Below are 25,241 nucleotides of genomic sequence, written 5' to 3' on the forward strand. Positions count from 1 at the left end.
TGTATTTTACTTAACCTATAGTATGGTGGACAAATTGCATTTCTAAGCAAAGTGGCATTTTCACTTGTCTCACAGACATTGAAAATAAGGGACAGCACCAGAAAAAACTGGTTAGAGACAACTTCAAAGAAATAAAGATAACATGTATCCAGTTTCCAACATTAGTTTTCCACTGGTGAAAATCGTGCAGTACACAAAATATGGAAGCAGTGAAGAAATCCTGACTTGTTAAAAAAAATTCTCAAGTCAAATATTCAGATTGTTTCTTATTCTAATAAGTGCAATATTTATAGATCACATTGTCTCCAAAATACCCACCTGCCTTCTTCCTTTTTCTTTTTTGCTAATTATCCGTACTCTACTCGAATAATCCTTTCCTTAAAATTCACCCTTCCATATTCTCTAAACACCCAAATGCATATTCTAACACTTATTTCCTACCCTCGGTGTAAAGAAATGACTCTAGGGGAATTGATGATATGGGTTTATGTGTTTGTTAGAAATTCTTGGGCTGGAGGGGAGATCGCTTTTACACTTCACTCCATTTTAGTCCAGAGCTTCACAGAAATGTCAATATGATGACTGTTTTCTTTCTATCCCTTTCAACCTCCCCAGCAGACAGACAGACAGACAGACAGACAGACATATGTGAGGGGCATACATAGACTAATACACACTCCATTTAGGCTTTTTCTAAACTTCGGAATCCAGTTCTCCAGTCTGTTATCTCCCTGATTGCCAGAAATATTAAGCATAATGTAGCAGTACAAGAAACAAACAAACAAACAAAAAATGAAGAAGAAAAAGCCAATGTTTCTAGGTATCAACAAGTCTTTTCCAATGAATATGTTTCTGATTCAAGTTTTCATGTTGGTAGGATCAGATAGAGTCTCAGTGCTCTTAAATGCTGTTACACATGGATTGCTTCCAAGCTAAATTCTCTCTTCATAATTCCCAGTGTTTTAAATTTTGTAAACAATGTAACCGTATTAAAGACAGTATTAAGTAAAAAACAAACCTCCAGTTTCCACAGCCTGACACTGGAACAACCATTTCCATTGATGTTGTATCCCTTCTAGTCTTTGTTCTGTATACATAAATATTTTTATATAATTACAATTTTAATATGTATAGATTTCTTACACTTTGTTTTGAAAGGTAAGTTAATCCTGCTGTCTGCAAAGCATTTGTCAAGGATACAGGATGTTCTTGTGTATGAGGTGGTGTGCAGATTAATTAACAGTATTTCTGTGTGAGCGGGAGGCAGACTGAACCAGCACCGGCGAGGTGTATGTGTTCTTGGGTTTGGGTCAGGGTATTATCCCTGGTTAAGGATCATAAGCCTTTGCCCTGAGTTTTCTCTTCCTCAGCATTTGTATGAATGAGTTGCATGAAGATCTAGGAGGCTTGCTTTAAAATCCAAGGATGAATTGAAAAGGGATAGCTGTTAGAAATTGATAACAATTTAGAGTTAACATGGTTTTTAAGTTGGCTGCAATGCTGTGCTGAAAGCAAAGAATATTTTATAGTAGTAAATGCATCATAATTCATTGGTATGAAAGTATGAAAATGACTTTGTATGGTGACAGTTCTTTAGGAAAATGAAGGTTAATATGAACCAGTGGCATGATGTGGTTGCAAAAGAAAAAAAATTAGTTAGCTTCTGGTAATAGTATAGTGTCCATATGTCACAAACATTAATAGTACCCTGCTCTAATCAACCACACCTGTAGTATTGTGTCCATTTCTGGCTGTCACATTTAAAGAGAGATTTTGACAAATTAGACAACTTCCAGAGCAGTCCATGGGGATGTTGAAGGGTCTGGCAATCCTGTCATGGGAGGTATCTTCACAGGGTCTGGAAGTGTTTAACTTGATAAGACTAAACAGTCAACATGAACTCTCTGATGTTTGCTTTGGAAAGTAGAACTAGCATTGGTGGGTTAAAGGTACAGATAGATTTCAACATGAGGCCTTCCTAACATTGCAGCTCAACAAAACAATCAACTTTATTTATTCTGTTCTTTAAATATCGGAAATATTCACCTTTCTTGCAATGAATATTTAACTTGAAGGCCATGATAACATTTTAGTGTTCACCTGAAAGACATTTGTGATGAGAACATTTTATTTTTTCTGATAAACTGTCTAAATAGCCCTGTGTGTTGCAAGTTCATTTCTTACAGCTTGAAAATAGCTGCAACAGCGTAATTTAACACACACCCTCCTATCTCTCCCATTCTATTTCAAACATGAAAACCTGAGAAGAAAATGAAAGATTCCTTTTCCCCCTGCAAAGTGTCTTAACTTGCTTAATTTGCTTCCTAGAATTACTCTTTCCTGGAATTTCTTGCTCTGTCCGAGCAGGCTACTGAGGCTGAGTGACCGTGGATGCCGAGGGTACCTAGGACTAGAGGGGGCAGGCTGGCTGCTGGGGCTCAGCTGCCACTTCTCCAGAGGGAAATAGGGTCCCTTCTGCAACCTCCCCTCCCTTGTGATATATCTCCCTACAAAACTTAACAGTTAAAATTTTTAGCTTTTACATAGCAAAATAAAATATTTTTATCAAATGTTTTTAACTTCTGTCCGTTTCAGGTTAGCCTGGTTTCTGCCTGGCTTAAGGGCACATTCTTAGTATCTCAAACATGTCTTGAGGCAGATTTTTCTTTCCTGTATGGTGATCTGCCTATTGATTGTTTATTTTGGTTACTATATCAAACTTTGAAAATACGATTTCTTAAAATGAATTTGTGGAGTATATAAGACTTCCTTACAGGACCCCTTTTGTGAGTAGTTTTGGATTCCACGGAAGCTATTTTTATACCCTGGAGTTTCTAGTTCTTGCAAACTAAGAAGTCCAATGAGAGAGGTGAAGGAATGATAGAAAAATTCTTGTGTCATATTTTCTAACTTTTCCCTGCAGCTTTCACTTCTGCCTCACGCTTAGAACTTTCTCCTCCACTCCAGTTGTTAGGTCAGAAATGCAGTCACTTTCACTCTGACTGTATGAAGTATATTTCTCATGTTGAACAACTTTCTCTTTTCCTTATTTTCTCTTTTATAAAAGGGCCCTGTGCACTTTTGTGGGATTGTAATAATGCAAACAGCAATTTACAATGGCTTGCATCCCTGTTGTTGAAGATGCCACGGGCGTTCTTGGGCTGAGTTCATATTTCCGAGACAGAAAAGCTCAAAGATGAGTTTCTGGCTTGTCAACGCTCAGCTGGTCTACAGGCGGCTACTTGTAATTCCTTGAATGCAGTGCTTGCTTGCTCTGGCTCCGGCTCCCCTGCTTTGGAAGTAATAATCCTGTGTTTACATTTTAAAACTTAAAGATGTTACCTTAGGAAATAAATAGGTAGCCTCGAAACATTAGGTGCTGGCATGATTATTGTTATATTCTTGGAAACAATATGTTAGTAAAAGCCACAGTGCTGTTTTCTTCTTTGGTCACTCTTTGGTAGAATTTTTTTTTTTTTTTGTATCTTTATCTAAGAATTTTTATGCAACGTTTATGCAATAGCAGTTTAAGTGCATTTTATTATTTAAAAACCTCTCGTGTTTAGTACATTTCACTTTGTATTTAATTGTCTTAGACTAATCAATTTTTTGGAATAGATCTTTGGCATCCTGTACCACGGGAATCGCCACGGCATCTGTTGTGACATGTACGCAGACTTTCTTTTCTGATAAATGAAGCCGCTCATTTAAAAAATGTATAGGAGTTAGGCAGTCTGGTATAAATTCTTTCCCATTCTTTAGCTTTTCACTCATTTGTCGGGTCACCACTTGAATTATTATGGAGATTTGGGGTTCAGTGCAAATTTGAAAGAAGAGATCACAGTATTTTTCTTACAGCAGTTAAAGTGGAATATTTGTTACCTATTTCTTCAGCAGTATGCATACAAGGATAGTTGCTCTTTTACCCTGGAAAGCAAAATAAGAGAAAAAATAGCACTGAGGTTTTTTATTTCTCCTTCTTAGCAAATTCATGTTTCTTGCTGTGCAGTAAAATGACATTGGCTTTTCTCTTCTATGAAATAGTTAATCAGTGTAGCACTTTTAACATCTTTCATTTTCTGTAGCTACAGGGTTGATTCTCATGAAACACCAGTACTGCAGAAGTAGAAACAGAACAGATTACTACACATGCTTATCAGAATTTGAAATGTACATTATTTTTTGTCTAACCATTTTACTGCTAGAAGTCTAGCTTACAGATATAATGATGAAGGTGCTCAAAGATACAGATAAGGATTTTTATTGTAGTATTGATAATCATAATGAAAAAAACTAGAAAAAATCCTGGTTATCTTTACTAATTAGTAATTCTTTTTTTTTTTTTTTTTTTTGAGACAGAGTTTTGTTCTTGTTGCCCAGGCTGGAGTACAATGGTGTGGTCTTGGCTCACTGCAACCTCCACCTCCCGGGTTCAAGCGATTCTCCTGCTTCAGCCTTTCAAGTAGCTGGGATTACAGGCACCCGCCACCAGGCCCAGCTAATTTTTTGTATTTTTAGTAGAGACAGGGTTTCACCATGTTGGCCAGGCTGGTCTTGAACTCCTGACCTCAGGTGATCCTCCCACCTTGGCCTCCCAAAGTGTTGGGATTACAGGTGTGAGCCACCACACCTGGCCAGTAATTCCTTTATTCATTCATTTTTTTGAGTGTTGACTAGTTTTGAGACCCCACGCTGGATGCTGGGGAATACACAGCTCAGCTATCATGGAACTTTTTACACTAGTGGGGTTGACAAAGGACAGGTTTTTTTTTTTTTCAAGATTAGTTGATTAATCAAACATTTACACATATAAATGTGCCCTTAAAATTATGGTAAGTGCTACAAACATGACTAGAACTTGTAAGTAGAGGATTTGGCCGGATAGGGGGTTTAAGGAAGGCTTTTCCAAGGAAGCACTCAGATCTTAAGGATGAGTAAATATTAGTAAGGAGGGACGGTATATTTGAGGTAAAAGGAAGACCTCTGTAGAGGGCCTGGGGCAGGTTTAATATGGTAAACAGAAAGTGCTAAAAGACGTCCAGTGGAGTTGGGGCAGAAAGAGAAGGGTGAGCACAATGTTAAATGAGGCTAGTGAGGAGATCAAGGAACAAATTTTGCAGAACCTGGTAGACAGCCTTAAAGGGTTTAATCTTTATACTAAGAGCAATGGGAAAATCTTTGCAGGGATTTAACCAGGACATGATCAGATCTGCATTTCAAAAAGAGCACTTTAGCTGTTTGTGAGGAAAGGGTTGGAGGGATCAGAATAGCTTGTTGTAGACTGGTTAGGCTCCTTTAGTAATTGAAGATAGAGATGATGACCTTGTGGGCTAGGGTGGTGATGGGGAGATGAAGATAGGAGAGATATTTTAGGGGGTAAAAAACAACAGGAGTGAGTGTTGCATTGAATTTGGTGCTAAGTTTGTCAGGAGAAGATTTCAAGGATGATTTCCAGATTTCTGTCATCTACGTGAGGACAGATGGTGGTGCCACACACAGGATGAAGAAGGCTCGAATGGGATCAGTTTTTAAGGGAAAGATTATGGGTCCTAGTTTGGACAAGCTTAGTTTGAGGTGATGATAAATAAATTATGATTGAGACACAGCAGAAAACGATGTAGCCTTAAAATGTGCTATCATGTAAACATGTTCAAGATATATTCTAAGTGAAAAAATGTGATCATATTATGCAAAAAAGAGCATGGTATGTGTTTTGTGTGTATACACATAGAATATGGAAAGATGCCAAGACGATTAAGAGTAGATACGCTAGGCAGTGACATTGGTGGGATGGCAACAGGGATATGAGAGAGAACGTTTATATTTTGTATCTTCCTGGTTATACTATCGGAATGTATCATAGTACAATGAGAATGTATGGATTTTTATAATTAAGAAAATTAATAACAATTTAAAGCAAACATCCAATATGAGGATATTTCTTCTTTAGAGGTTACTTAGTTGGAAAGATCATGAGTGTTGTTGTATTTTTTACTGTGAACAGAAATTTTTCCTGCAGCTTTATATCCCTAACCCAACAGCTCCTACACTTGGCTTTTTAATCCTTTTCCACTAGATTGCACTATTACACTAGATTTTACATTGCCTTTATACTGTTTTTTATTCTGCTTTTCACTAATTGTATTATTCTCACAATAGTCCAACATTGTGCAAATAAGGACATTAAATTGTAATGGTGCATGTAACTCTTGCTTATGTGCATTGTTTTTGTTAAAGTTCCCACTGGTGTTCCTATTTCATCTGAGATATAGTACTGTTCCCATGAGTGGAAACCCAAACTTATCTTCTCTGGCTATTTGAGCAAAGGAGCAGAAAATACCAAGAGAAGTGAGGAACTTTCCCTTCTCCAATAACTATTCTGTCAAACCAACACTTCTTATATTGAATGTTTAACTTTCCACTCAATTTTGATATTGTGATTAATGCAGTTGAGTCTTGCTCACACATAACTTTTTGCTTTTGTTGCATTGTTTCCTCTAAATAAATATCTAAAAGCTTATGAGAGTCAGAATATAAATATCAATGTAATTCATATCTTATTACATCAGGCTTCCCTAAAAAGGGTTAAACTGCAGCCCTCAACTTGGCTGAGTGCAGAGAATGAGGACTGGCTGAGTTGCCATCTTTTTAGCCCTTGGGCAACCATGTAGTAGAGTTTGGTATGACTGTTGCCTCTTCTGAGTAGCCTCTACTGTTTACTCTATAATATATTTCTATAGAATATCATTTTTCACATGTGTCATGATTGTGGAAAAAGTGAGAGTGCTGTATTATTATATAATGCCACCTGTAGTGATGACAGTTTTTTTTTTCATTTGAAGATGTATTTTTTAAAATGATTGTATTTAAGGAAATCCAACATTTTCTTCAAATTAGATGAAGAGTAAATGTAATAATAGTTTTTATTTTGGGGGGACATCACTATATGCTAGGCATTCTTCAAAGTTCTTAAATATATTATGTCATTTAATACTCAATGGTTTGTCACTGATATGGATACTATTCTATTCCAGATGAGGCACAGAGACATTGAGTAACTTACCCAATGGACAAAAATTAGGATTTGAACCCAGACCCTGTGTCTGTAAAGATTGATGTTAAACACTACCTTTCTGCACTACAGTTTTATTTCACTCTAAAGTCTCTTATATCTATTTTTTTAGGTTCTTCTGGCATTCTTCATTTAAAGTCTTGCTGTAACATTTCTTTTTTATTTCACTCTAAAGTCTCTTATATCTAATTTTTTAGCTGCTTCTGGCATTCTTCATTTAAAGCCTTGTTGTGACATTTCTTTTAGGATTATCTTTTCCCAGCTCCTTTCAGAGGTTGGGGTAGACAGTCCTCCTCAGTAAAGCCATTTTTTTTTCTCATAGGTTCCAAAATTTAAAGCTTTCTTCTTTCAACAAATTGTTTTTGTTCTTGTTTTGGTGCCTGTAGTACATGAGATTAATTTCCACTGCACAGCAATAGCATAGTAATGGTGATGGGAACTTTGGTTTTCTATATGAAAAAATATATATAAATAAAAATGTATATATCATTTTGTGTAAGTACATTCTATGATTGCACAACAACAAAATCACCTAACAATGCATTTCTCAAAAAGTATCCCCATTATTAAGCAATGCATGACTGTATTTGGGGATAGTATTGATGTGTTCATGATATAGACTTTGCAGTCAGCCACGAAATGGGTTCAAAATTCAACTCTGCCACTTAGTAAACATAAGACCTGGGGTAAGTTAACAGAATTTTCTTAAACTTGGTAGTCTCACTGTAAAATAGAGTGAATGCTACCTACTTCACATAGTCATTGTAAGGATTACATTAGTTAATATGTGTACAACCGTTAGTGTAGTATCCAGCACTTTGTATTTAAGACATTGTAGCTAAAGAAGAGAAGTAATAGTGAACTTACACTTTTTAGAGAGAAAAATATAAAAACAATGTTTCGGTGTAAGAAACAATTTTAAAAGAAATAGGGAGAATTACATAGAAGAAGGGAAGAGAAAAACGTAGAGGGTCAGGGAGCAACATAGCAACTTGGATGGGGATGGTAAGAGAAGGGAAGGGATGCAGGACACGTGAGCTATATAACTAACTTCTGAAAACAAAGTCTTCCATCCCCCTTACAGTGAAATATGAAAGAGACAGATGAAGTAGTGGACAGAGAAAGACTTGACAGTTTGGTTTTAAGGTGAGTATGATAATCAGATTAAATTTCATTTGACATATCCTGCTGTTTACTTGGACAGTGATGTCTGAATAAGTTATTATTTATTATTTCCATTCCTTGATATTCTGATTAGCTCATCAGCAATCAGTCACTATTCACAGCTCTTCAATTACTTTTATTAAATAGCAATCCTCTCCTCCCCCAGTCAGCAAATTATTCAAGTTTGGGTAACAGTAATATCTCTTCAGAGATTGCTTGCCCCAGGCCAGATGAAATGTAGTTATGCTGCTAGAAGACTCAAAATGAATCATGGAATCTTAAGACAAACTTTAGCTGTCGTATGGTTTCTAGGGAAGGTGAAGGCATGCCAGCCACCTTTGGATTAATTTAGGCTTTGATGATTTTAAAGGGGGAACATTGAAAATATGATTAAATTATGTACAGTGATATCCTGGCTAATTGTGTGAATGCTTTCTTAGCTTGGGCTTTGTAAATGCAAGATACATATGATTCTTTGTTTCTGTGTTTATGAACCAGAGTAAAACTCACACCCAGATGTAATTGTAATGTAGATTTCCATGAACCTGGTGAGCACAGTGGTGTTCTCTTCCTTTTAGGATTCCTGGGGATAGTCCAGTGTCTTTGGAGGAAGTTCAAGAACCGGTCTGTACAAGTCTGACATATCTTTACACATTAGATTTAATCTTGAGAAGTTGTAGGTAGGATAAATATTTTAAATATTGAGTCATATTTTTCCATCCTAGAGAAATTCATTCTCACATTAAAAAATGCATTGGTCCTTTTCTAATGAAAATTAAACTTTAAAATACTAGCCTTTTTCAATGAGTACTCTGTACTTGTCAATGTACAGAATACAATACTTTTCTATACAAGAAGTTAGTCAAGTGGATCCATGATATTGGACACACAATTAAAAATAAATAGTTATTTCCCTATTATTAAAGTTTCTCCCTCAATATGTGGGACTTGGTTTAAGCACATCATTTGTGGCATCGTGTCTTGCCTTTAGTGATATTGCTTGGGGAGTAGAGCCATAAAACATTATCCTTTTATTGAGATTTATTGGACTTCAGTCTTCTGTGGTCAAAGTAGGACTTCATATGGATCAATACAAACTTTCAAAAAATGAATGTGCTCAAAAGCAGTGCTGGCCTTGAAATAGAGCAACGTCTGTGTGTTGTGTTTAAACTATTCTACCCTGCCTCTCTGTTTAAACAGTTGAGACACCAATTCAGTTTGCTTTTTGAATCCTGTAAAAGCCAACTAGGCTGCCCTTCTACAGGACCTGGAAAGTATGAGCAATGATGCATTGATTCACTAGCCAAGGACATGTAGTGGTGTTAATTCTTATGCTGGGTTAGTCGGATTCTAAAAGCAAGGGTGTAAGAAAAAATTCCATAGACCTAAAGTTATCCTAATTAATCCTTTAAATCGCCCATAAGCCATAATATGTGTAGTTTTGTGTATAAAACTCTGAACAATAATTTTTATGCACAACATAGTCTGAGAACCACTGAGCTAGAATAAAGGAAGGAACAAAAGAGAAACTGGGCACTCAACCTGTTCTTTCTTTATGGTAACTACCCAGTTCATGGAGAAATGGAGAGTTCTATAGAGTGTCTGCTTGCCTGCAGGATTTACTTCATTATGCTTTAAGATTAAGCCCCTATAATCTTCAGACACATTAATAGATTGATTTGGTTTTGTAAGGATTGAATTAGACAGTATATGTGAAAGCACCTTGCTCAGGAGGTGGTGATGGAAAGCAGTTAAATCTAAATGTTGCTTGTCATATCCACACATACATTGTTCTTTGGAACATTGTAGAGAAGAATTTGGCCACCTGTTTCTTGTCCTTCTAGTTGGGATATTCCACTATCCAGCAAGGTCTTGTATGTTTTTGCAGATTGGCTGTATCTGTAAATCAGTTGGAGGTTGGAATGGGTAGGGTTTTCACTTCTAAGGTCAGCCCTACATTTGTTGCATATGTAACTCAGGTGATAGTTTATATTTCTTTGGGTTCTGTAATGGCTCTTCTGTCTTCTAGAGTTCACAGTTTTGTATGTGAATTACCTGGCGGAACTGTGTAACCCACCTACCTAGACTCTCCATGGTGAAGTCATGAATATGTGTTTCAGAATTTTTTTACTATGTATATTTTGGGGGTACCTGTGAATATGTATTTTAGGGGAGCTGCCTATGTGATTCCTATGTAACTAGCATGTTGCTTTTGGAACATAGCCATCAGGATAACCCTGGGGGTGGAGTATTTTGTCACAAGAGACTATTAATATTTTTGATCCTGTTTTAGCTTAAATTATTGGGAAATGCCTCCTGTATTATTCATCTAGATTTAAAAATACATAACTTCAGTTATTAAATACATTAACCATTTATTAGAGAAATTCATAACATTGGTCATTTAGTAGATAAAATTAATATTCTTAATTTGATGTATTTTTAAAATTGAATACAAATTAAGTAGCTTATTTTGGGGGGTGTTGTGGATTTTGATTTGTACTCCTAGGTAGCAGTGACATGATCACCTGAGGTTTTGTTTGTTTTTAATAACCTGGGTTTAATAACTTTTTAAAATTTTAATTATGGATATGTAATAATTGTACATACATAAAGGGCACCTGTGACATTTTGATACAATCATCCAATGTGTAATGATTAAATTAGTAACCTCGGTTTTAGCTGGCTGCAGTGGTCTGAGCAGTTGTTGTAGTCCTAGCTACTTGGGAAGCTGAGGTAGGATGATTGCTTGAGCCCAGGAGTTCTAGTCCAGCCTGGGCAACATAGTGGACCCCATCTCTAAAAACACTACCACTACTACTACTAATAATAATAATCTGGGTTTTGAATTGTATTCTTTTCTCATTTTGAAGGGTGGATTTTTCATAAAGTTCAGATTTTTACTGGAAATTTAGTTTGAAAAGGAAATATGCCTTTTATCTCTGATTTATTAAGGTGGGGAGCTCCTTTAAAGTGAAGTTTGCTATACCCCACTAACTGTTGCTGTCTCTACTTTCCTTTCCCTTTCTCATGCCCAAAGCATTTTCCTTACTTCCATATGCTTTGTCCTACCCATTCTACCTTTTCTTGGATTGTATCTTATCAGTTATGCTCCTGTTCTTTATCCTTAATCTCTTTCTCCCCCCTTACATCTTTTCCTCTATTTAGATACAAAATATGTCATCCCTACTAAAATAAACAACCTTTTGTCCACCTTGCCACTCTTCAGTCTATCATTTGATCTTTTTGATTCCCTATTCTGACCAGTGTTCTTGAAAGATTAACTGTAATTTCTGCATCTATGTCTTGACCTTTTGCAGTTTGGCTTCTACTCTCACCACTTTATCAGAACTCCACTTTCAAGGAGTCACCAGTAACTTCTCACTTTTCAAATCTAGCAGTCTTTTCTAAGCTCTCATCCTCTTTGACCTTTTTGCAGTAAGTGAGGATGTTGATCATACTCTCCTTCTTGACATGTCTCTTCCGTTCCGTTGGCTTATGTGACTCTTCAGACTTCATTTTTTAACCTCTGTGACTGCTTCTTTCTTCTTTCTTTCTGAATCATCCTCTGCTTTTGATATGTTAATGTATTTATTAATATGTTGTTTTGCTTTTGCTGTCCCTCTTCCTTTTGAGCATTCTTCCTTACCGCATACCAGGTCCAGAAGCTAGGACAGGCTGGGTGTGGTGGCCCACACCTGTAATCCCAGCACTTTGGGAGGCCGAGGTGGGTGGATCACCTGAGGCCTGGAGTTTGAGACCAGCCTCAACTCCATCTCTACCAAAAATACAAAAATTAGCCAGGCATGGTGGTGCACGCCTGTAGTCCCAGCTACTCCAGAGGTTGAGACCAGAGAATCTCTTGAACCCAGGAGGTGGTGGTTGCAGTGAGCCAAGATCGCGCCACTGTACACCAGCCGGGGCAACAGAGTGAGACTCCATCTCAAAAACAACAACAACAACAACAAAAAAAAAACAAAAACAAACAAAACGAAACAAACACACAGAAGCTAGGACAAATCCCCTGGGCAATTCTTGGGCTGAACTGAATCCACAAGGAACTTACCTAAAGTAGCCCAATGGAGAATAGGATGGAGAGCCAATATTGTAATCAGAAAAAAATGGTGCCCAAATCTATCATGTCTAAAATGTAAGGGTGAAAAATCAGAGAGTAGACAGCAGATTGGCAGTTTGGATGATGAAAAATAGGATCAATGAATGGGTCAAGAACAGGAACATATATTTGCTCCAGATCACTTTCTATGTAAGAGCCTGATGTATGTGTTACTAGGGAATCACACTAGGGCTTTAGCTTCAATAATCATTTCTTTGGAGAAGAACTTTAAATCTGTATGTGAAGCTCCATTACATTATCTTCTTCTCAAATCGTTTCACCTAGATACCCAACTAGTACCCTAAGTTTAACATATCCTGAATCAAATTAATCTTCTTTCTCTTGAAACTGACTTTTCTGAGGTTCCTAATGTATTGCTATTCTATGTCATTCTAGATAAAAACTTCAAAGGCATCTTTGATTTTCCTTTTATCCTTACACCTAGCAGTTTGAAAAAGTATTGTCAGTATTATCTCCATGTTGTCTTGTAATTGGCACCACTTTTTATTTCCTTGTGCTTTACCCTGACTGCTATCTGACACTCTTGTGGTAGCCCCTATTTAGTATTCCTTAACCCCTATCCTAGTCATTGCTGCCAGTGTGAGGAAAATTCAACTGTGAATTTAAAAGTTACTTTAAACTTAACACAACATTCCTAGCCAGAGATAATTGCTGCCCCATCAGTGTTCTTATAGCACTTATGCTTTCTACCATTTGTGTGTATAATTACTATGATGTATTTTATATATATCTGTGTGTTTGTATGTATATATACACATATATATGTATATGTATATGTACATGAATTGCCAATCCCCATAGATTATAAGCTTCTTCAGGGGCAGGAAGTATGCCTTGGTTGTCTTGTATCCCCACATATTCATTGTGTCAACATACAACAAATATTTGCTAACTAGAATTAAACAGTTAGCTGGGCTGGAAGGAATCTGATCCCAGTTAATTGTAGGTGATCTGTGATAGTCATTTTAACATGACATTAATTTCATTTTTTTGTACATTTTTTTATTCTGAAAAGCTTTTTTATTAAGCTGTGCTGATGGCATAAATGGAACAGTTAACTGGAAGACCAGACAGGCCAACAATTTTATTATCAGCAGAAAAATGGCTGCTGGGATGAAAGATGGTGAGTTTAGGTTGTAAATCTAAATCCCTTTGGGGGATCCAATTAAATGTCTGCTTCCAATAGTCTCTTCGCTTTTTTAGTCATGTGTGGCTTTTTGTTGTTGTTGTTGTTAGTTTGGAAAAATAAAATTTTGTTTTCCTAATCTGCTTAAACTTCTGATCCTCTGTGTTCTTAATCCATTATTTTTCAAGTCCTTTTCCTTGGCTATAGCTTTGCCCTTTTTAAAGAAAAACTAAAAACCATTCCTATGTTTTTAACCTACCTTTTATCCAGTCACTAGCTTGCCACTTATAAAAATTGTCCTACTGTAGTTACTATAACAAGTTATTTATAATATTGAAAAATGTGTATTTAACATCTATCATTTAAAACAGTATGTATGTAACCTTGGAGAAATAATCATAAAATATTTTGGCTAATTTTGGATGATTCTTGTTGCAAAACCAAATTGATATGTTTTGCTATTACTTAGTTGGCACTTGTTTTCTATTGGAAAGATGATTTGACCTGTAAATGACTGATTGATCCTTATAAGTTTTTCTTCTGTATCTATAAATGTGACCATCAGCAATATTCCAGGACTTTTGAAATAATGTATTTCATTAGGGAGAAAAGGTATTACTTAACAGTCAAAATATTAGTTGTTTTCAAAATATCAATTACCATTATGAACTTGCACTTAATATTTCTTTGTATTTTTTGGCTTTATGATCCTTCACACAAAGTATTAACTACATGTGTTCATGAACATTAGCAGAATAGCAGTTTATCTAATTTTGGAGCAACCAAAATGTCTATAAAAATAAGAGTAATGTTAAAATGTTTTCAAAAGAACAGTAATTTTATGTGATAAGATGATAATGCCAGATGAAACCTGCTGGGTACTTGTAGGATTGATTCCTGGCTTACCTCATTTTGTTCATACATCTCTGAAGTTGGGTGTCACTAATTTTTTTATAGCTGGAACCAAATTATTCTTCAGCTGGAGTCTTTTTGCCCCAGATCTCTTTCACAATGGGACAAAGTTTCCCAGCATATTTTTTCTCAAGCGACTTTGAAACAAACCCACAATACCTGTGTATTTTTAAGGAATTTTCATTGCTAAGATTTGTAAGAAAACATACGTAGAGTTTCATACAAATAACTTCTCATGAAAAGATCACAAAAATTTGTTTTAAAAAGCACTAGACGCACTTGTTCCTGGACACAGGCCCATGATCTCATAGTTCTTTTCCCCACATTCTCTTTAGATATTGCCATCAGATTCTCCCATGTTCCTTCAAGGGAATCACCCCTGATTACACCCTTATCTGGCTGGTTTCTTGAGCAAGCTGAGAGCCATCGGCTTCTTTGACACAGTCACTCTTCCTTTTTTCTAATCTATTTTCTGGATATGGGTCCCCGGTGTCCTTCACTGTTGCAATCTGCACTGAGCTTCTGCTCTGTCATCTCCAAAGGACTTGGGACATGCCCTGGTTCCTTGTGCCTCACCTAGAATCTCCGAAGATTCTTCCTCTGGACTTCACATCATTTTTCACTAGATTGCAGTCATCCCTTTTCTTCAGTCTTTTCTCTTTAGCTTTGATCCCTGGAACCTGGATCCTCTCTGAGCATGCCTCTCTCTCACTGTTTGATTTGCCCAAAAAAAAAAAAAAAAAAAAAAAAAAAAAAAACTCAACAGCTGCTACACTCAGCAGAGTCATCTATTATGGCGCTGTTCTCAGGGAAATGCATTTCAAGACCTTGACATATAGTGTCATCTAGAATCTCTAAGAGACGCCAGTCTCTTCCTGTTTCAAACTTCAGACTGTCATTGAACCTCACACTGATTTTCTCCTTGGAACCCTAGAGATAACTAGAGTTTTCACAATAGAAATGATCACTCCATGTTGAATCTACTGAGGTAACGAGTTTAGGTTATAACATTCTCTTATTGCTTTAGTTTAGCTTGATCTCATCCTTTAGATTATTTTTCTTTCTTCTCATCCTATTTATATCCTATCTTTGTAGTTCTGAATTATCAAGATACCTTATACAGAGAGTAAGTTTTGTCAACTGTATGAGGAGAATTTTTTCATCACTTTTAAAATTATAATAACAAATACTAGTAGCTTGTATGGCAAGGCCATTTTAAATGCTGTCTCAGATATATAATGTTCTTTGAGATGTTCTTGACCATGAATCTCAGTCATCTCTTTTTGAAAATTTCAAGAGAGCACAAAAGATGATAGGTTCGTTTATATATGAAATAACTTTAACAAATGTATGTTTTGTGTAGTGCTTTTTTTTTTTCTTTTTTTTTTTTTTTTTTTGAGACGGAGTTTAGTTCTTGTTGCCCAGGATGGGGTGCAATGGTGTGATCTCAGCTCACTGCAACCTCCTCCTCCCGGGTTCAAGGGATTCTCCTGCCTCCTGAGTAGCTGGGATTATAGGTACCCACCACCATGCCCCGCTAATTGTTTTTTGTATTTTTAGTAGTGACAGGGTTTCACCATGTTGGCCAGGCTGGTCTTGAACTCCTGACCTCAGGTGATCCGCCCGCCTCAGCCTCCCAATGTGTTGGGATTACAGGCGTGAGCCACTGGGCCCAGCAAAGAATATTCCAATTCTTAGCTAAAGTGGTAGGATGGTACTTCTTCTGTAAATAGGATTCCAAGGAATTTGAACGCCTTGGAACAACACTTTTGGCATCATTCTACCTCAGCACCCAGTAAGTGGTTACAAAAGTAATGAAGAATACTCCAGATATGGACTATGGAATCTCTTCTTTTTTTCCCTGGAATGGGAGTAGGGGACCTACTTGAGCAAGCTGAGGGCCATCAGCTTCTTCAACACACCCTTCCTTTTTTCTGTTTTCTCGTTATGGGTTCCATAGGTTTGAAGCAGTCACTTAGTCCCTGTAGGTTCAATTTTGTTATCTATAAAATAGATAATAGAGAGACTGAACTCTCCAGGAGAGCAAATGCATGCAAACTCTGATTGTTAGTAACTGTCAGGAATCGTGGGTTGAGTAGGAGGCAGAGGCCATATGCAGGTAGGAAATAATGTTACGATCTGTCTCTTAATAAAGAAATATATTTGGCATGCCCAGACACGATAACATATAAAGCTCTTTTCAATGTAGCATACTATGACACTAAGCTTATTGCTCACCAATTAACAATGGTATGGAACCTCTTTCCAACTGACATTTAAAAAACACACACACATGAAATCACATAATAATCAAGATGTTTAGTTCCAGTTTGGAAAGATTAAAAGTCAGTGGTTTTAGTTGGGAAAAAAATATCATGAAGAAACTCTTCTGCTTTTTTGTAGAAGAAGATTCAAGTAATAGATTCCTCTCCTACTTCATGTAAAGAAAAGTGGCCATATCTCTTAGAGAAATGAAGTTTACAAAGACACTGTAATGCCTTCCCAGTGATGGATTCCACAGCCAAGGCATGGACTATCTGTGACTGAAAAAAAACAATAGCTGGCCAATGCCAGATGAATGGCCTGCAGTACTTTGATGTTGAGTGAATTCAAAGGTGAAGGGCAGACTGCTGAGAAAAGCTTTTGATTCAAAGCCAACATTCATAAAGTTGTATTGATAAAACACAAGGTAAATCTTAGTGAGAAAAACAAAAACAAAAACAGGTTGTGTAACTGGCTTGATATTGATATCTCTTAAAATATTTCTCTGCAGCAATTATCTGGTTTAATAATTAAATTTCAATTTGACTGTAGTAACATGTTAAAAAATAAATTAGAAAGGCATCCATAAATGTATCAGGCTATGCAAACCTTGAAATGAGTTCTTTTGATGCAGAGACAGCAAGTGAGATTTGCCTCTTGTAATCAATTTCTGTGTATACAGGGACTCTGAATCTCATAAAGAGTTTTTAGATGTTAAAACTATAAAATATGAGGCAAGAAGTATTAATTTTTGTCAGTACTTAACATTTTTAATTATCAGGGATGACCATACCTAGTTGCTTAGGCAACAATTTATTTAAAAGGTACAGCAGATCGGTGGCTATTTAGTACTCTCTTTATATCCTCAACATACCTTAAAACCTTCTTAATTATTCTTATCCAAAATTTTTTTTTAGATAATACTTACTGTTAAGGCAATATTTAAACTAAGTTCAAATTGCTTAAACAGCTAATTTCCCAGCTGTGAAATATATACTATCATATTTAAGTAATTTGAACTCAATTAAAACACCTTTGTGATGCTTGCCCCCACCGAATAGCTTCCATCTTCAAACTCTTCATGTGAGAAACAAATTGATAAAATTGAAATGCTTTTAGAAATAGACTTTAATTGCTTATTAATAAGTTACTTATTAATTATATTATGTTATAGTACCTTAGGCTGATTTTGCTATAACTAAGGGCAATAGATCATTTAATTCATAGATCTCTTTGTTTAAATTATGCAGTGTATTTCCCACACATCAAATATGTAAGTAATTATTTTATAAAACTCATTCAATCCATTTTTTATTTGACAGTTCTTGGTTCTGTAATATATGCGTTGAATTAAGACTTTCAATTGTACACCTATTTATTTGTGAATGTATTTTATAACAGAGTTTCTGCTGCCATCACCTTAAGTAATGGCTCTCTCTCAAGTATAGTAAGATCATCTATTCAGAAGTGTACTGCGTCAACTAAGAACCAGGAAATACGCCACAAAAGAGTCTTTCAGCAGCCAAAATAGATGCTGCGAATGCAGGCTCCTGTCTTTTACATCTAGCAGAGCCCTATGTGCGTTAAACAGTACGCATTTGCTTTTACTTTAATGCGCAACCCTGCCTCATTTGGTAGTCTGGTTTCTAAACCTGTAGCTGATTAATAACAGCAAATTAGAGGGGATAGAGAAGCTGCTACAGGAAACATACTGATAGCAATGAGAAATGACAGCTGACAACTTGTCTACAAAAGATAAAACAAATCTGTAAAACACACAGCCTTAAAAAGCATTAGCAGACTGGGACCCACAGTATGATCAGTAAATGACAAGGCAACCAGACAGTCCGCACGGGTATCACCGTATAATAGAGCAGAGTGCAACAATTGATGTAGAAAATGATGATCTTGTACCGTCATGAAAAAGAATCAACTGCAGAGTACTTCAGAAAAATCAGCTCCATGGAACAATTCATTTCATGGGGTTCTGGGAAACTGAGATTTTACTAGATCCTTGTAAACCTTAAAAATTAGAAAATGATGTTATAAATGGACATTTTACAGTGATTAATTTATTAATAAAGCATCTGTAAGAGAGACCTAAACATACTGGCTACCTAATAAAAGTCACCTGGACATAAATATCGACAATACTTTATGACTTTCTTCTCAAAGATTTCACAAGAGAGATGACTTTAAGATTTAAAACTAGCTCAGACTTGCAGGGTCTTATACTCAGTGGTTATTTTATCTTTATAGCCATGTAATTGTTCTTGGTGGTGCAGAAAAAGGGCTGGCAAGTGTTCTCTGGACATTTTTGTAGCGAAGGGGCTGTGTGTGTGCCTGTGCTTATGCATATGCCATTAAGAATAATCGTTGTGAGAATTGTGAAGTTATGTGCTGTGTATTCATTAGCAACATACCATCATAATACTTTCAAAATTTAATGTTTACTAAATACATTCGAACTTGCTTTGAAGGTAATTGTAATAAGCACACATGCACACCCTAATATTTTCATTATGGAGAGAGAAAGTTTCCACTGGACTATTAGTAAAGGAAAACAAGACATTGTTTAGCTTGCATGAGGTCCCAGTTTTTTTTGCTACTGCTATCATGGTCTGTTATTTGGGCTCTGTGCTGTCACATAATATACAGTTGTTGAAATGGCTGCAGATTCTATACCTGTGAATGAAACATACAGATAACATTTTGTGAACAAGGTTTTGGTAACACGGTGATGAGAGACATTGGGACTATGTTTAGGGAGAGCGAGATAATGATCCCAGCTACTTGCTTACATACCCTTTTGGCTGTCTCTACTCAGATATGTAATTATTACTTTTAAAATTCTGTTCCTTATGACTACCTGTCTTCAGAAGTTTTTAATCTTTGTAAATCTAGCTATCCTTGCTATTTGGAGATGGTGTTTTTGACCTCTTGTGGGTTGGACTTTTGGTTTCATTGTTTTTCCCATTACTGGTGATAGAATTGCATGGATTTAACCACCCATAGGTTTCCAGTTTCATTTATATCTAGTGGCATATGTTTGCAGAGGTAATGGATTTGCAGCCATAGAAGATTGCAAAACCATGCGATACACAGAGAGGCCAGACCCTGTTACCTTGGCTTAATTAGCATGGCACTGTATACATGTATATTTCAGAGTTTAGATCTTAGTGTTGTGGATTCTTAGAGTGTTTAAATTTGATTTTCAAGACTTGCTCCTAAGGAAAACAACATGCTTTAAGCTTATGGTTTGTGAGTACTGCCTAGGCATATGTGAGTGCAACATGTGTTAACTGTTAGTAATAGCCTCTGTGGGTGTTGGAGCAGACCCCATCAGCTTTATTTATATGGCTCATGTTTAGAACAAGAACCTATAGCTTCGAATTCTCTGTGTCATTTGTTGTTTTTGAAAGGAAGCATAGGTGTAAATACTGCCCAAATTGCCTCTGTTAAAGAGCTATTTGTTTTGCAAGTAACAAATGCGAAAGGGAAAGGCAAAGGGCACTGCTCTAAAATGTTGTGTGGGTGCCTGTAATTTAAACTGATGCTACAGAAAGGAAGTATTATTTTTACAAACAAAACATAGTGGCTTAGTCATTTTCCATTTCTAGATGATGAATGTGTCATACATCTGTATCATGTTTTTCTCAAAGTGAATGGCATACTATACTTAAAGTGAAGCAGCCTTTACTGTGGAGTTGCCAAGGTAACTGACCAGCAAGTATGCAGTTCAGCAGATTGCTGAAAGGCAATTGAGTACACATGAATAAAGAAATGTGCTTGTCATCTTCAAACCCAGGAGGGCCATGGTAGATTGTGTCTTGGCTCTGTAGATCGCAGAAATGTTTTTTATAAAAGCAGAAACTGAGATGTTCTATGCAAGTTCTTGAAGTGAGATGATATGGGGTGGCAGGTACCCTTTCTTTAATGGTTCCACTTCACTACCTGTGGAGGGCAATGTAGAAAATGGAATCATTTCAGTATTATTTAATATGAACAACCTTTCATTTTGCTTTGTAAGCTAGCTTTTACCACCTTATAGCAGCAAATACTAAGGGAGACTATTAGTTTATAATGTCAATGAAGGATGATAATCTACAGAATGCTACCTCTGTAAGTATTATATATATTTAGTTCACTAATAGGAAACTTGTGTTTGCCTCTGCCGTACTTTGTATTAGAACGTACATATCCATTCCATAGGCATTGATACAATTATTCAAATATACCAGACTCTCTTCTAGCTGCCGAGAAAATAGCAAGGTAAATAAAACTTAGTGCTGTACTTCAAGGTATTTTTAATCTCTAGAAAGAATAAATTAGATAATTAGATAAACTCCAAAGAGATTCCTTTAGATTATTTGAAATGTTCTCTGCTTGGGATGTAAGGCTGTGATCCTGAATTTAAATACTTTGATATATAGAGTGAAATGACTTCTTAGCAGGAGTTCAAAACTCCCTATTCTGACTCTTCTTTTCTTCCCAGTTTTGCCTCCCCCTACCTTAAATTTACCCCAGGATCCAGCATTACTGGCTTAATTCCCTTCCTTGAAAGGCCCTCACAGTATCCAGTATTGTATGTTGCACATATGTTCACCGCTGAATTGCCGAAATTCCACATCTCTGAGTTTCAGAATCCTACTACTGTAGTACTTGAGGAGCCATATTGAATTCCACTTCTTCCATAAATCTTTTCCGAATCTGTCCAACTTTAATTGCTCCTCCCGTTTTTCCAGGTGTTGCCAGAGCAGTTTTACCTCTGGGATAATACCTAGTTAGGTGGATGTTGGTCTCCCAAACCAGATGGTGAACTCCTGGAAAGCAGTGGCCGGGTCTCTTTCATCTTCATATTCCCCATAGCACTTCACATTCAGGGTACATTGTGGTATCAAACTGGTTAAAAAAAAAAAAAAAAAAAGTATAGAATTCTCATCTTTACTATTTTTCTGTGCTTCATTCATTCTTGTTTTGGGGAATGGGATTATTCCTGCTGGTAAGTACATTGTTCTTGAGTAGAAGGTGGGTACTGTAAATGCCACGGGGGAAGATCACTTATGAATACTAGTACAAATAAATCAGGAAAGAATAGATCTCTCTACAAACCTAGTTTAAACATAACTTGTAGCTTCCTTCCCTCTGTTACACAGCCTTTGAAGTTATGTTTTTAGTAGTAAAGCTGTAGATACATGAAGCTACGAGCCAAATATTTTAGCTCAGTTCCCCCTTTCTGGCAGCTATCCACTGAACTGCAGGGACAAGTTTTCACAGATAAAGAAACATTTTGTGGGAGTTTTGATTTTTGTGCTGAAAAATGTAGTTCAGTGATCTTGCTATCTAAGGCTTTTAGTAAGTTGTGAGCTTGGAGTGAGCAGCCTTGGGGTTCTTAAGGTTAATTACCATATTTACAAATCCATCAATGACTTAAAAGAAAGAACTGGCCTGATAGGGTTAATCTGTCTAAAAATTGCAGCCACTAGCCAATCAGGAAAATAGAAACCCAAAAGAGATTGCAGATGTGATGAGAGTAACGGCAATAATGTGTTAGTGGAGAAGATGCTATCAGAGCAAAAACAATAGGTGGAAACTAATCAAAATAATTGGCCATTTTAATGTACTCACCTCGTATGTCTTAAGTAACTGGTAAATCATGAAATTTACGTATTTCACTTCAATAAATTATTTGGCCTGAATTTTATTATGTAATTGTTATTGCTTATTTAGGATGCAGCATATAATAGATTATATTGTTTGAATTACTAAATATCAAGATCAGGGAAAATTGAATAAATCATGTCTATGAGGGATGTGAGGAATGAATTCCCAGAAAAAGTATCCAATACATTTTTATAAGTATACATAAAAACCACATTGTACCTATTGATAGTGTTATATAGTCTGACATGCTTTGCCTAGAAAACAATTAGTATAGTATGGATTCTTACCACTTAAAAATTACTCTGTGTACTTTGCTTTAAAAAAAAGGAAAGAAGAAAAACATCTGAAGCAATTTTGTAGCTTTTCAGTTCTTATGATGTATTTTGTTGGTAATAACCTCAAATAAAAAAGAAATTACCAAAAAGATATTTTGGATAGCTTCATTATTTAATAATGGTCTAAAATATCAAATGTGCATAATTTTGTCTATGTAGTGTTTGAAAAGCCTGTAAACACAAATCAAAAGAATTTTTTTCCCGTTTTGTCCTGAAATAACTTCCATTTAAAACAAATTGTTATTAACAGTTTCCTTGCATGTTGCTTCAATTTTTCCAGAAATGTCTACGTAGTGAGACCCCTCTTTATAAAGAGTGTAAGCTGAATTATCAAGGGCATATCTCATTATTTGTCTTTCTGTTACTTATCTTTCCTCTTTGTTTTCAGTGTACACTATTTTCTCCAAGGTACACTCCGATCGGAATGTATACCCATCAGCAGGTGTCCTCTTTGTTCATGTTTTGGAAAGAGAATATTTTAAGGGGGAATTTCCACCTTACCCAAAACCTGGTATGTTCTTTGTGAGGAGAAAAAAAGTAGTTAACGCACTAAATTTTTTGTTTAATTTGCATAATCTAGACATATATGATAAAATATCATTAACATTAATTCAAATGGTCTAAATGTGATAAATTGTTGTAGGACATTTCTCATTTTCAGATTAGAAATTTAATTACAGACAAAAATAATTTATTTTTGAATGTTAAAGAAACCATATTTCTGGATTCTCAGTCTTGAGTTTTATGTCTCTGACAAGTGATCTACCTATATTCACATGGAAATGATTATAGCTGTAAACTTACGATTTTCTATATTAAGACCTAGATTCTCACATAGTACTTTCATTTTTGGAAAACTATACATATGTTGTAGAGGAGAATGAAAAATGGCATTAGGTAAGAGCTTTTAAAAAGCTTTTACAATAGGATATAATTTCATATAACTCCTTAATAATATTATGGAGATTAATTTTTCCTTTTAAGTGATACCAATTATGAAGTCTTATTTAATTCACTACTGGCTTAAATATGTTATTTTGAATGATCATAAATGCCATCAAATTAACGAAGGTATACAAAGAATAGCAAGAGAAAACATATCGTTATAACTCTTCCTTAAGCAGAAAATAAAAGCAAATTTTATGAAAATTATATTGTATAAGAATGTTTTTAGCATTAGAATTGATATAACTATTCTTTTTGAAGATTATATGATGAATACTGTACCTGAAAACTCTCCCACGATATAGTTAACCATGTTCCTAATAGTATTCAAGAAGAAATAGTCTTTTCATCAATTTTTTTTTAATGTTTTCTTATGAGGCATTCCATGTTTGCAAAACTATATGGCTCAAACTTTTGAGCAGCAGCCATAACATTTGAGAAGAAAAACATGTAGTTAAGAGCGTAGTTTGTGGAGTCAGCCAGGATTAAATGCTATTGTAGTTTCATCACTTAATATGACCATGGAGAAGTAACTTAATGTGGAAAATTACATATTCCATCAATAAAATCAGGGCTAATACTAGTAGTAGGTTCATAGGTATGTGTGAAAATAGATGAAATACAGCTTGTAAGGCATTTAACAGGGCCAGGGAATGTGCTAATAAATGATGCTGTTATTATTGCTTGTGATTAATATATGCTGTCATTAGTACAGTTGTTATGGATTTGTAATGTCTTTTTCATCCTATCCTCCAGTGTTTTAAAATTACATTTTTTTTATGAGACTTTTACCATTTTGGAATATCTTTCATACTCATATGATAGTGTCCAGCGTTTCATGAATGGAATATTTTGGAAAAGAATGAGTACATCAGCATGATTAGGGAATTTTCCTGAAAGATAGTTGTCTCACTGGCAGAACTATCTCACTGTTTGGTGACCAAAAATATATTTCCAAGAAAATTGTATGAATCTGCTTTCTTTGTTGCATCAGATTTTGAGACAAATTAAACAACCAAAAGGATTTTTTTTTTTTTTTAACGTGGAGCCCTAATTTAAATACCCAGATGGGTTTTGTATGTGTGTATTTAGTTGGCTACAAAATAAGAAAAAATTTTAGACAGAATGTTTTGATTGAAACTACCAAAGCAACATGTGTGAAAATAACTGTCTTATGTCTTAATTCTCTGTTTCTTATCTAGGCGAGATTAGTAATGATCCCATAACATTTAATACAAATTTAATGGGTTACCCAGACCGACCTGGATGGCTTCGATATATCCAAAGGACACCATATAGTGATGGAGTCCTATATGGGTCCCCAACAGCTGAAAATGTGGGGAAGCCAACAATCATTGAGGTAATTTACCCCTAGAAAGAGCAAAACTATACATATATATGTGTGTGTGTGCGTGTATATATATATATTGTAATGTGAGTTTTAAGTGTTGAAACTGTAGTTACCTGATGTGGTTTTTAATATTTTGTGCATGGAAACACAGTAGATAACATTTGGAAATGTGCCATTCTTTTCTGTTTATAAAGTTTTGCCTCAGCTTTTATACTAAAATGACAGTCTAAATTTGTGAAAAAAGTCACGACATTTAAAAGAAATAGGTTATTATA

At 35.7% G+C, this 25,241-nt stretch overlaps 2 protein-coding genes across 47 annotated transcripts in view; one reads left to right on the forward strand and one right to left on the reverse strand.

The window, feature by feature from the left end:
* Nucleotides 1-25,241, forward strand: part of SGCE (sarcoglycan epsilon) — a 71,573-nt gene that overhangs the window by 3,487 nt on the left and 42,845 nt on the right. For 17 of the 46 annotated variants that reach the window (XR_012432648.1, XR_012432647.1, XR_275618.5 and 14 more), the window contains exons 2-4: nucleotides 13,387-13,494; nucleotides 23,059-23,181; nucleotides 24,818-24,975. Coding sequence is in view for 27 of the 46 variants with exons in the window: in XM_074035509.1 (XP_073891610.1) it covers nucleotides 13,387-13,494; nucleotides 23,059-23,181; nucleotides 24,818-24,975 (389 nt within the window). In the remaining 19 variants the exon portion in view is untranslated. Of the gene's footprint in view, nucleotides 1-8,156; nucleotides 8,219-8,814; nucleotides 8,917-13,386; nucleotides 13,495-23,058; nucleotides 23,182-24,817; nucleotides 24,976-25,241 lie in introns of all 46 variants that reach the window. The other 29 variants (XR_012432652.1, XR_012432651.1, XR_012432653.1 and 26 more) reach the window with 6 other exon arrangements.
* Nucleotides 19,102-25,241, reverse strand: part of CASD1 (CAS1 domain containing 1) — a 124,180-nt gene continuing 118,040 nt past the window's right edge. Inside the window, exon 18 of the mRNA XM_065542325.2 lies at nucleotides 19,102-21,573. Coding sequence (XP_065398397.1) covers nucleotides 21,526-21,573 — 48 coding nt within the window. The 3' untranslated portion in view covers nucleotides 19,102-21,525. The remainder of the gene's footprint in view (nucleotides 21,574-25,241) is intronic.

This window comes from Macaca fascicularis, chromosome 3 (assembly GCF_037993035.2).
Source record: "Macaca fascicularis isolate 582-1 chromosome 3, T2T-MFA8v1.1".
In the NCBI taxonomy this organism is placed as follows: domain Eukaryota; kingdom Metazoa; phylum Chordata; class Mammalia; order Primates; family Cercopithecidae; genus Macaca; species Macaca fascicularis.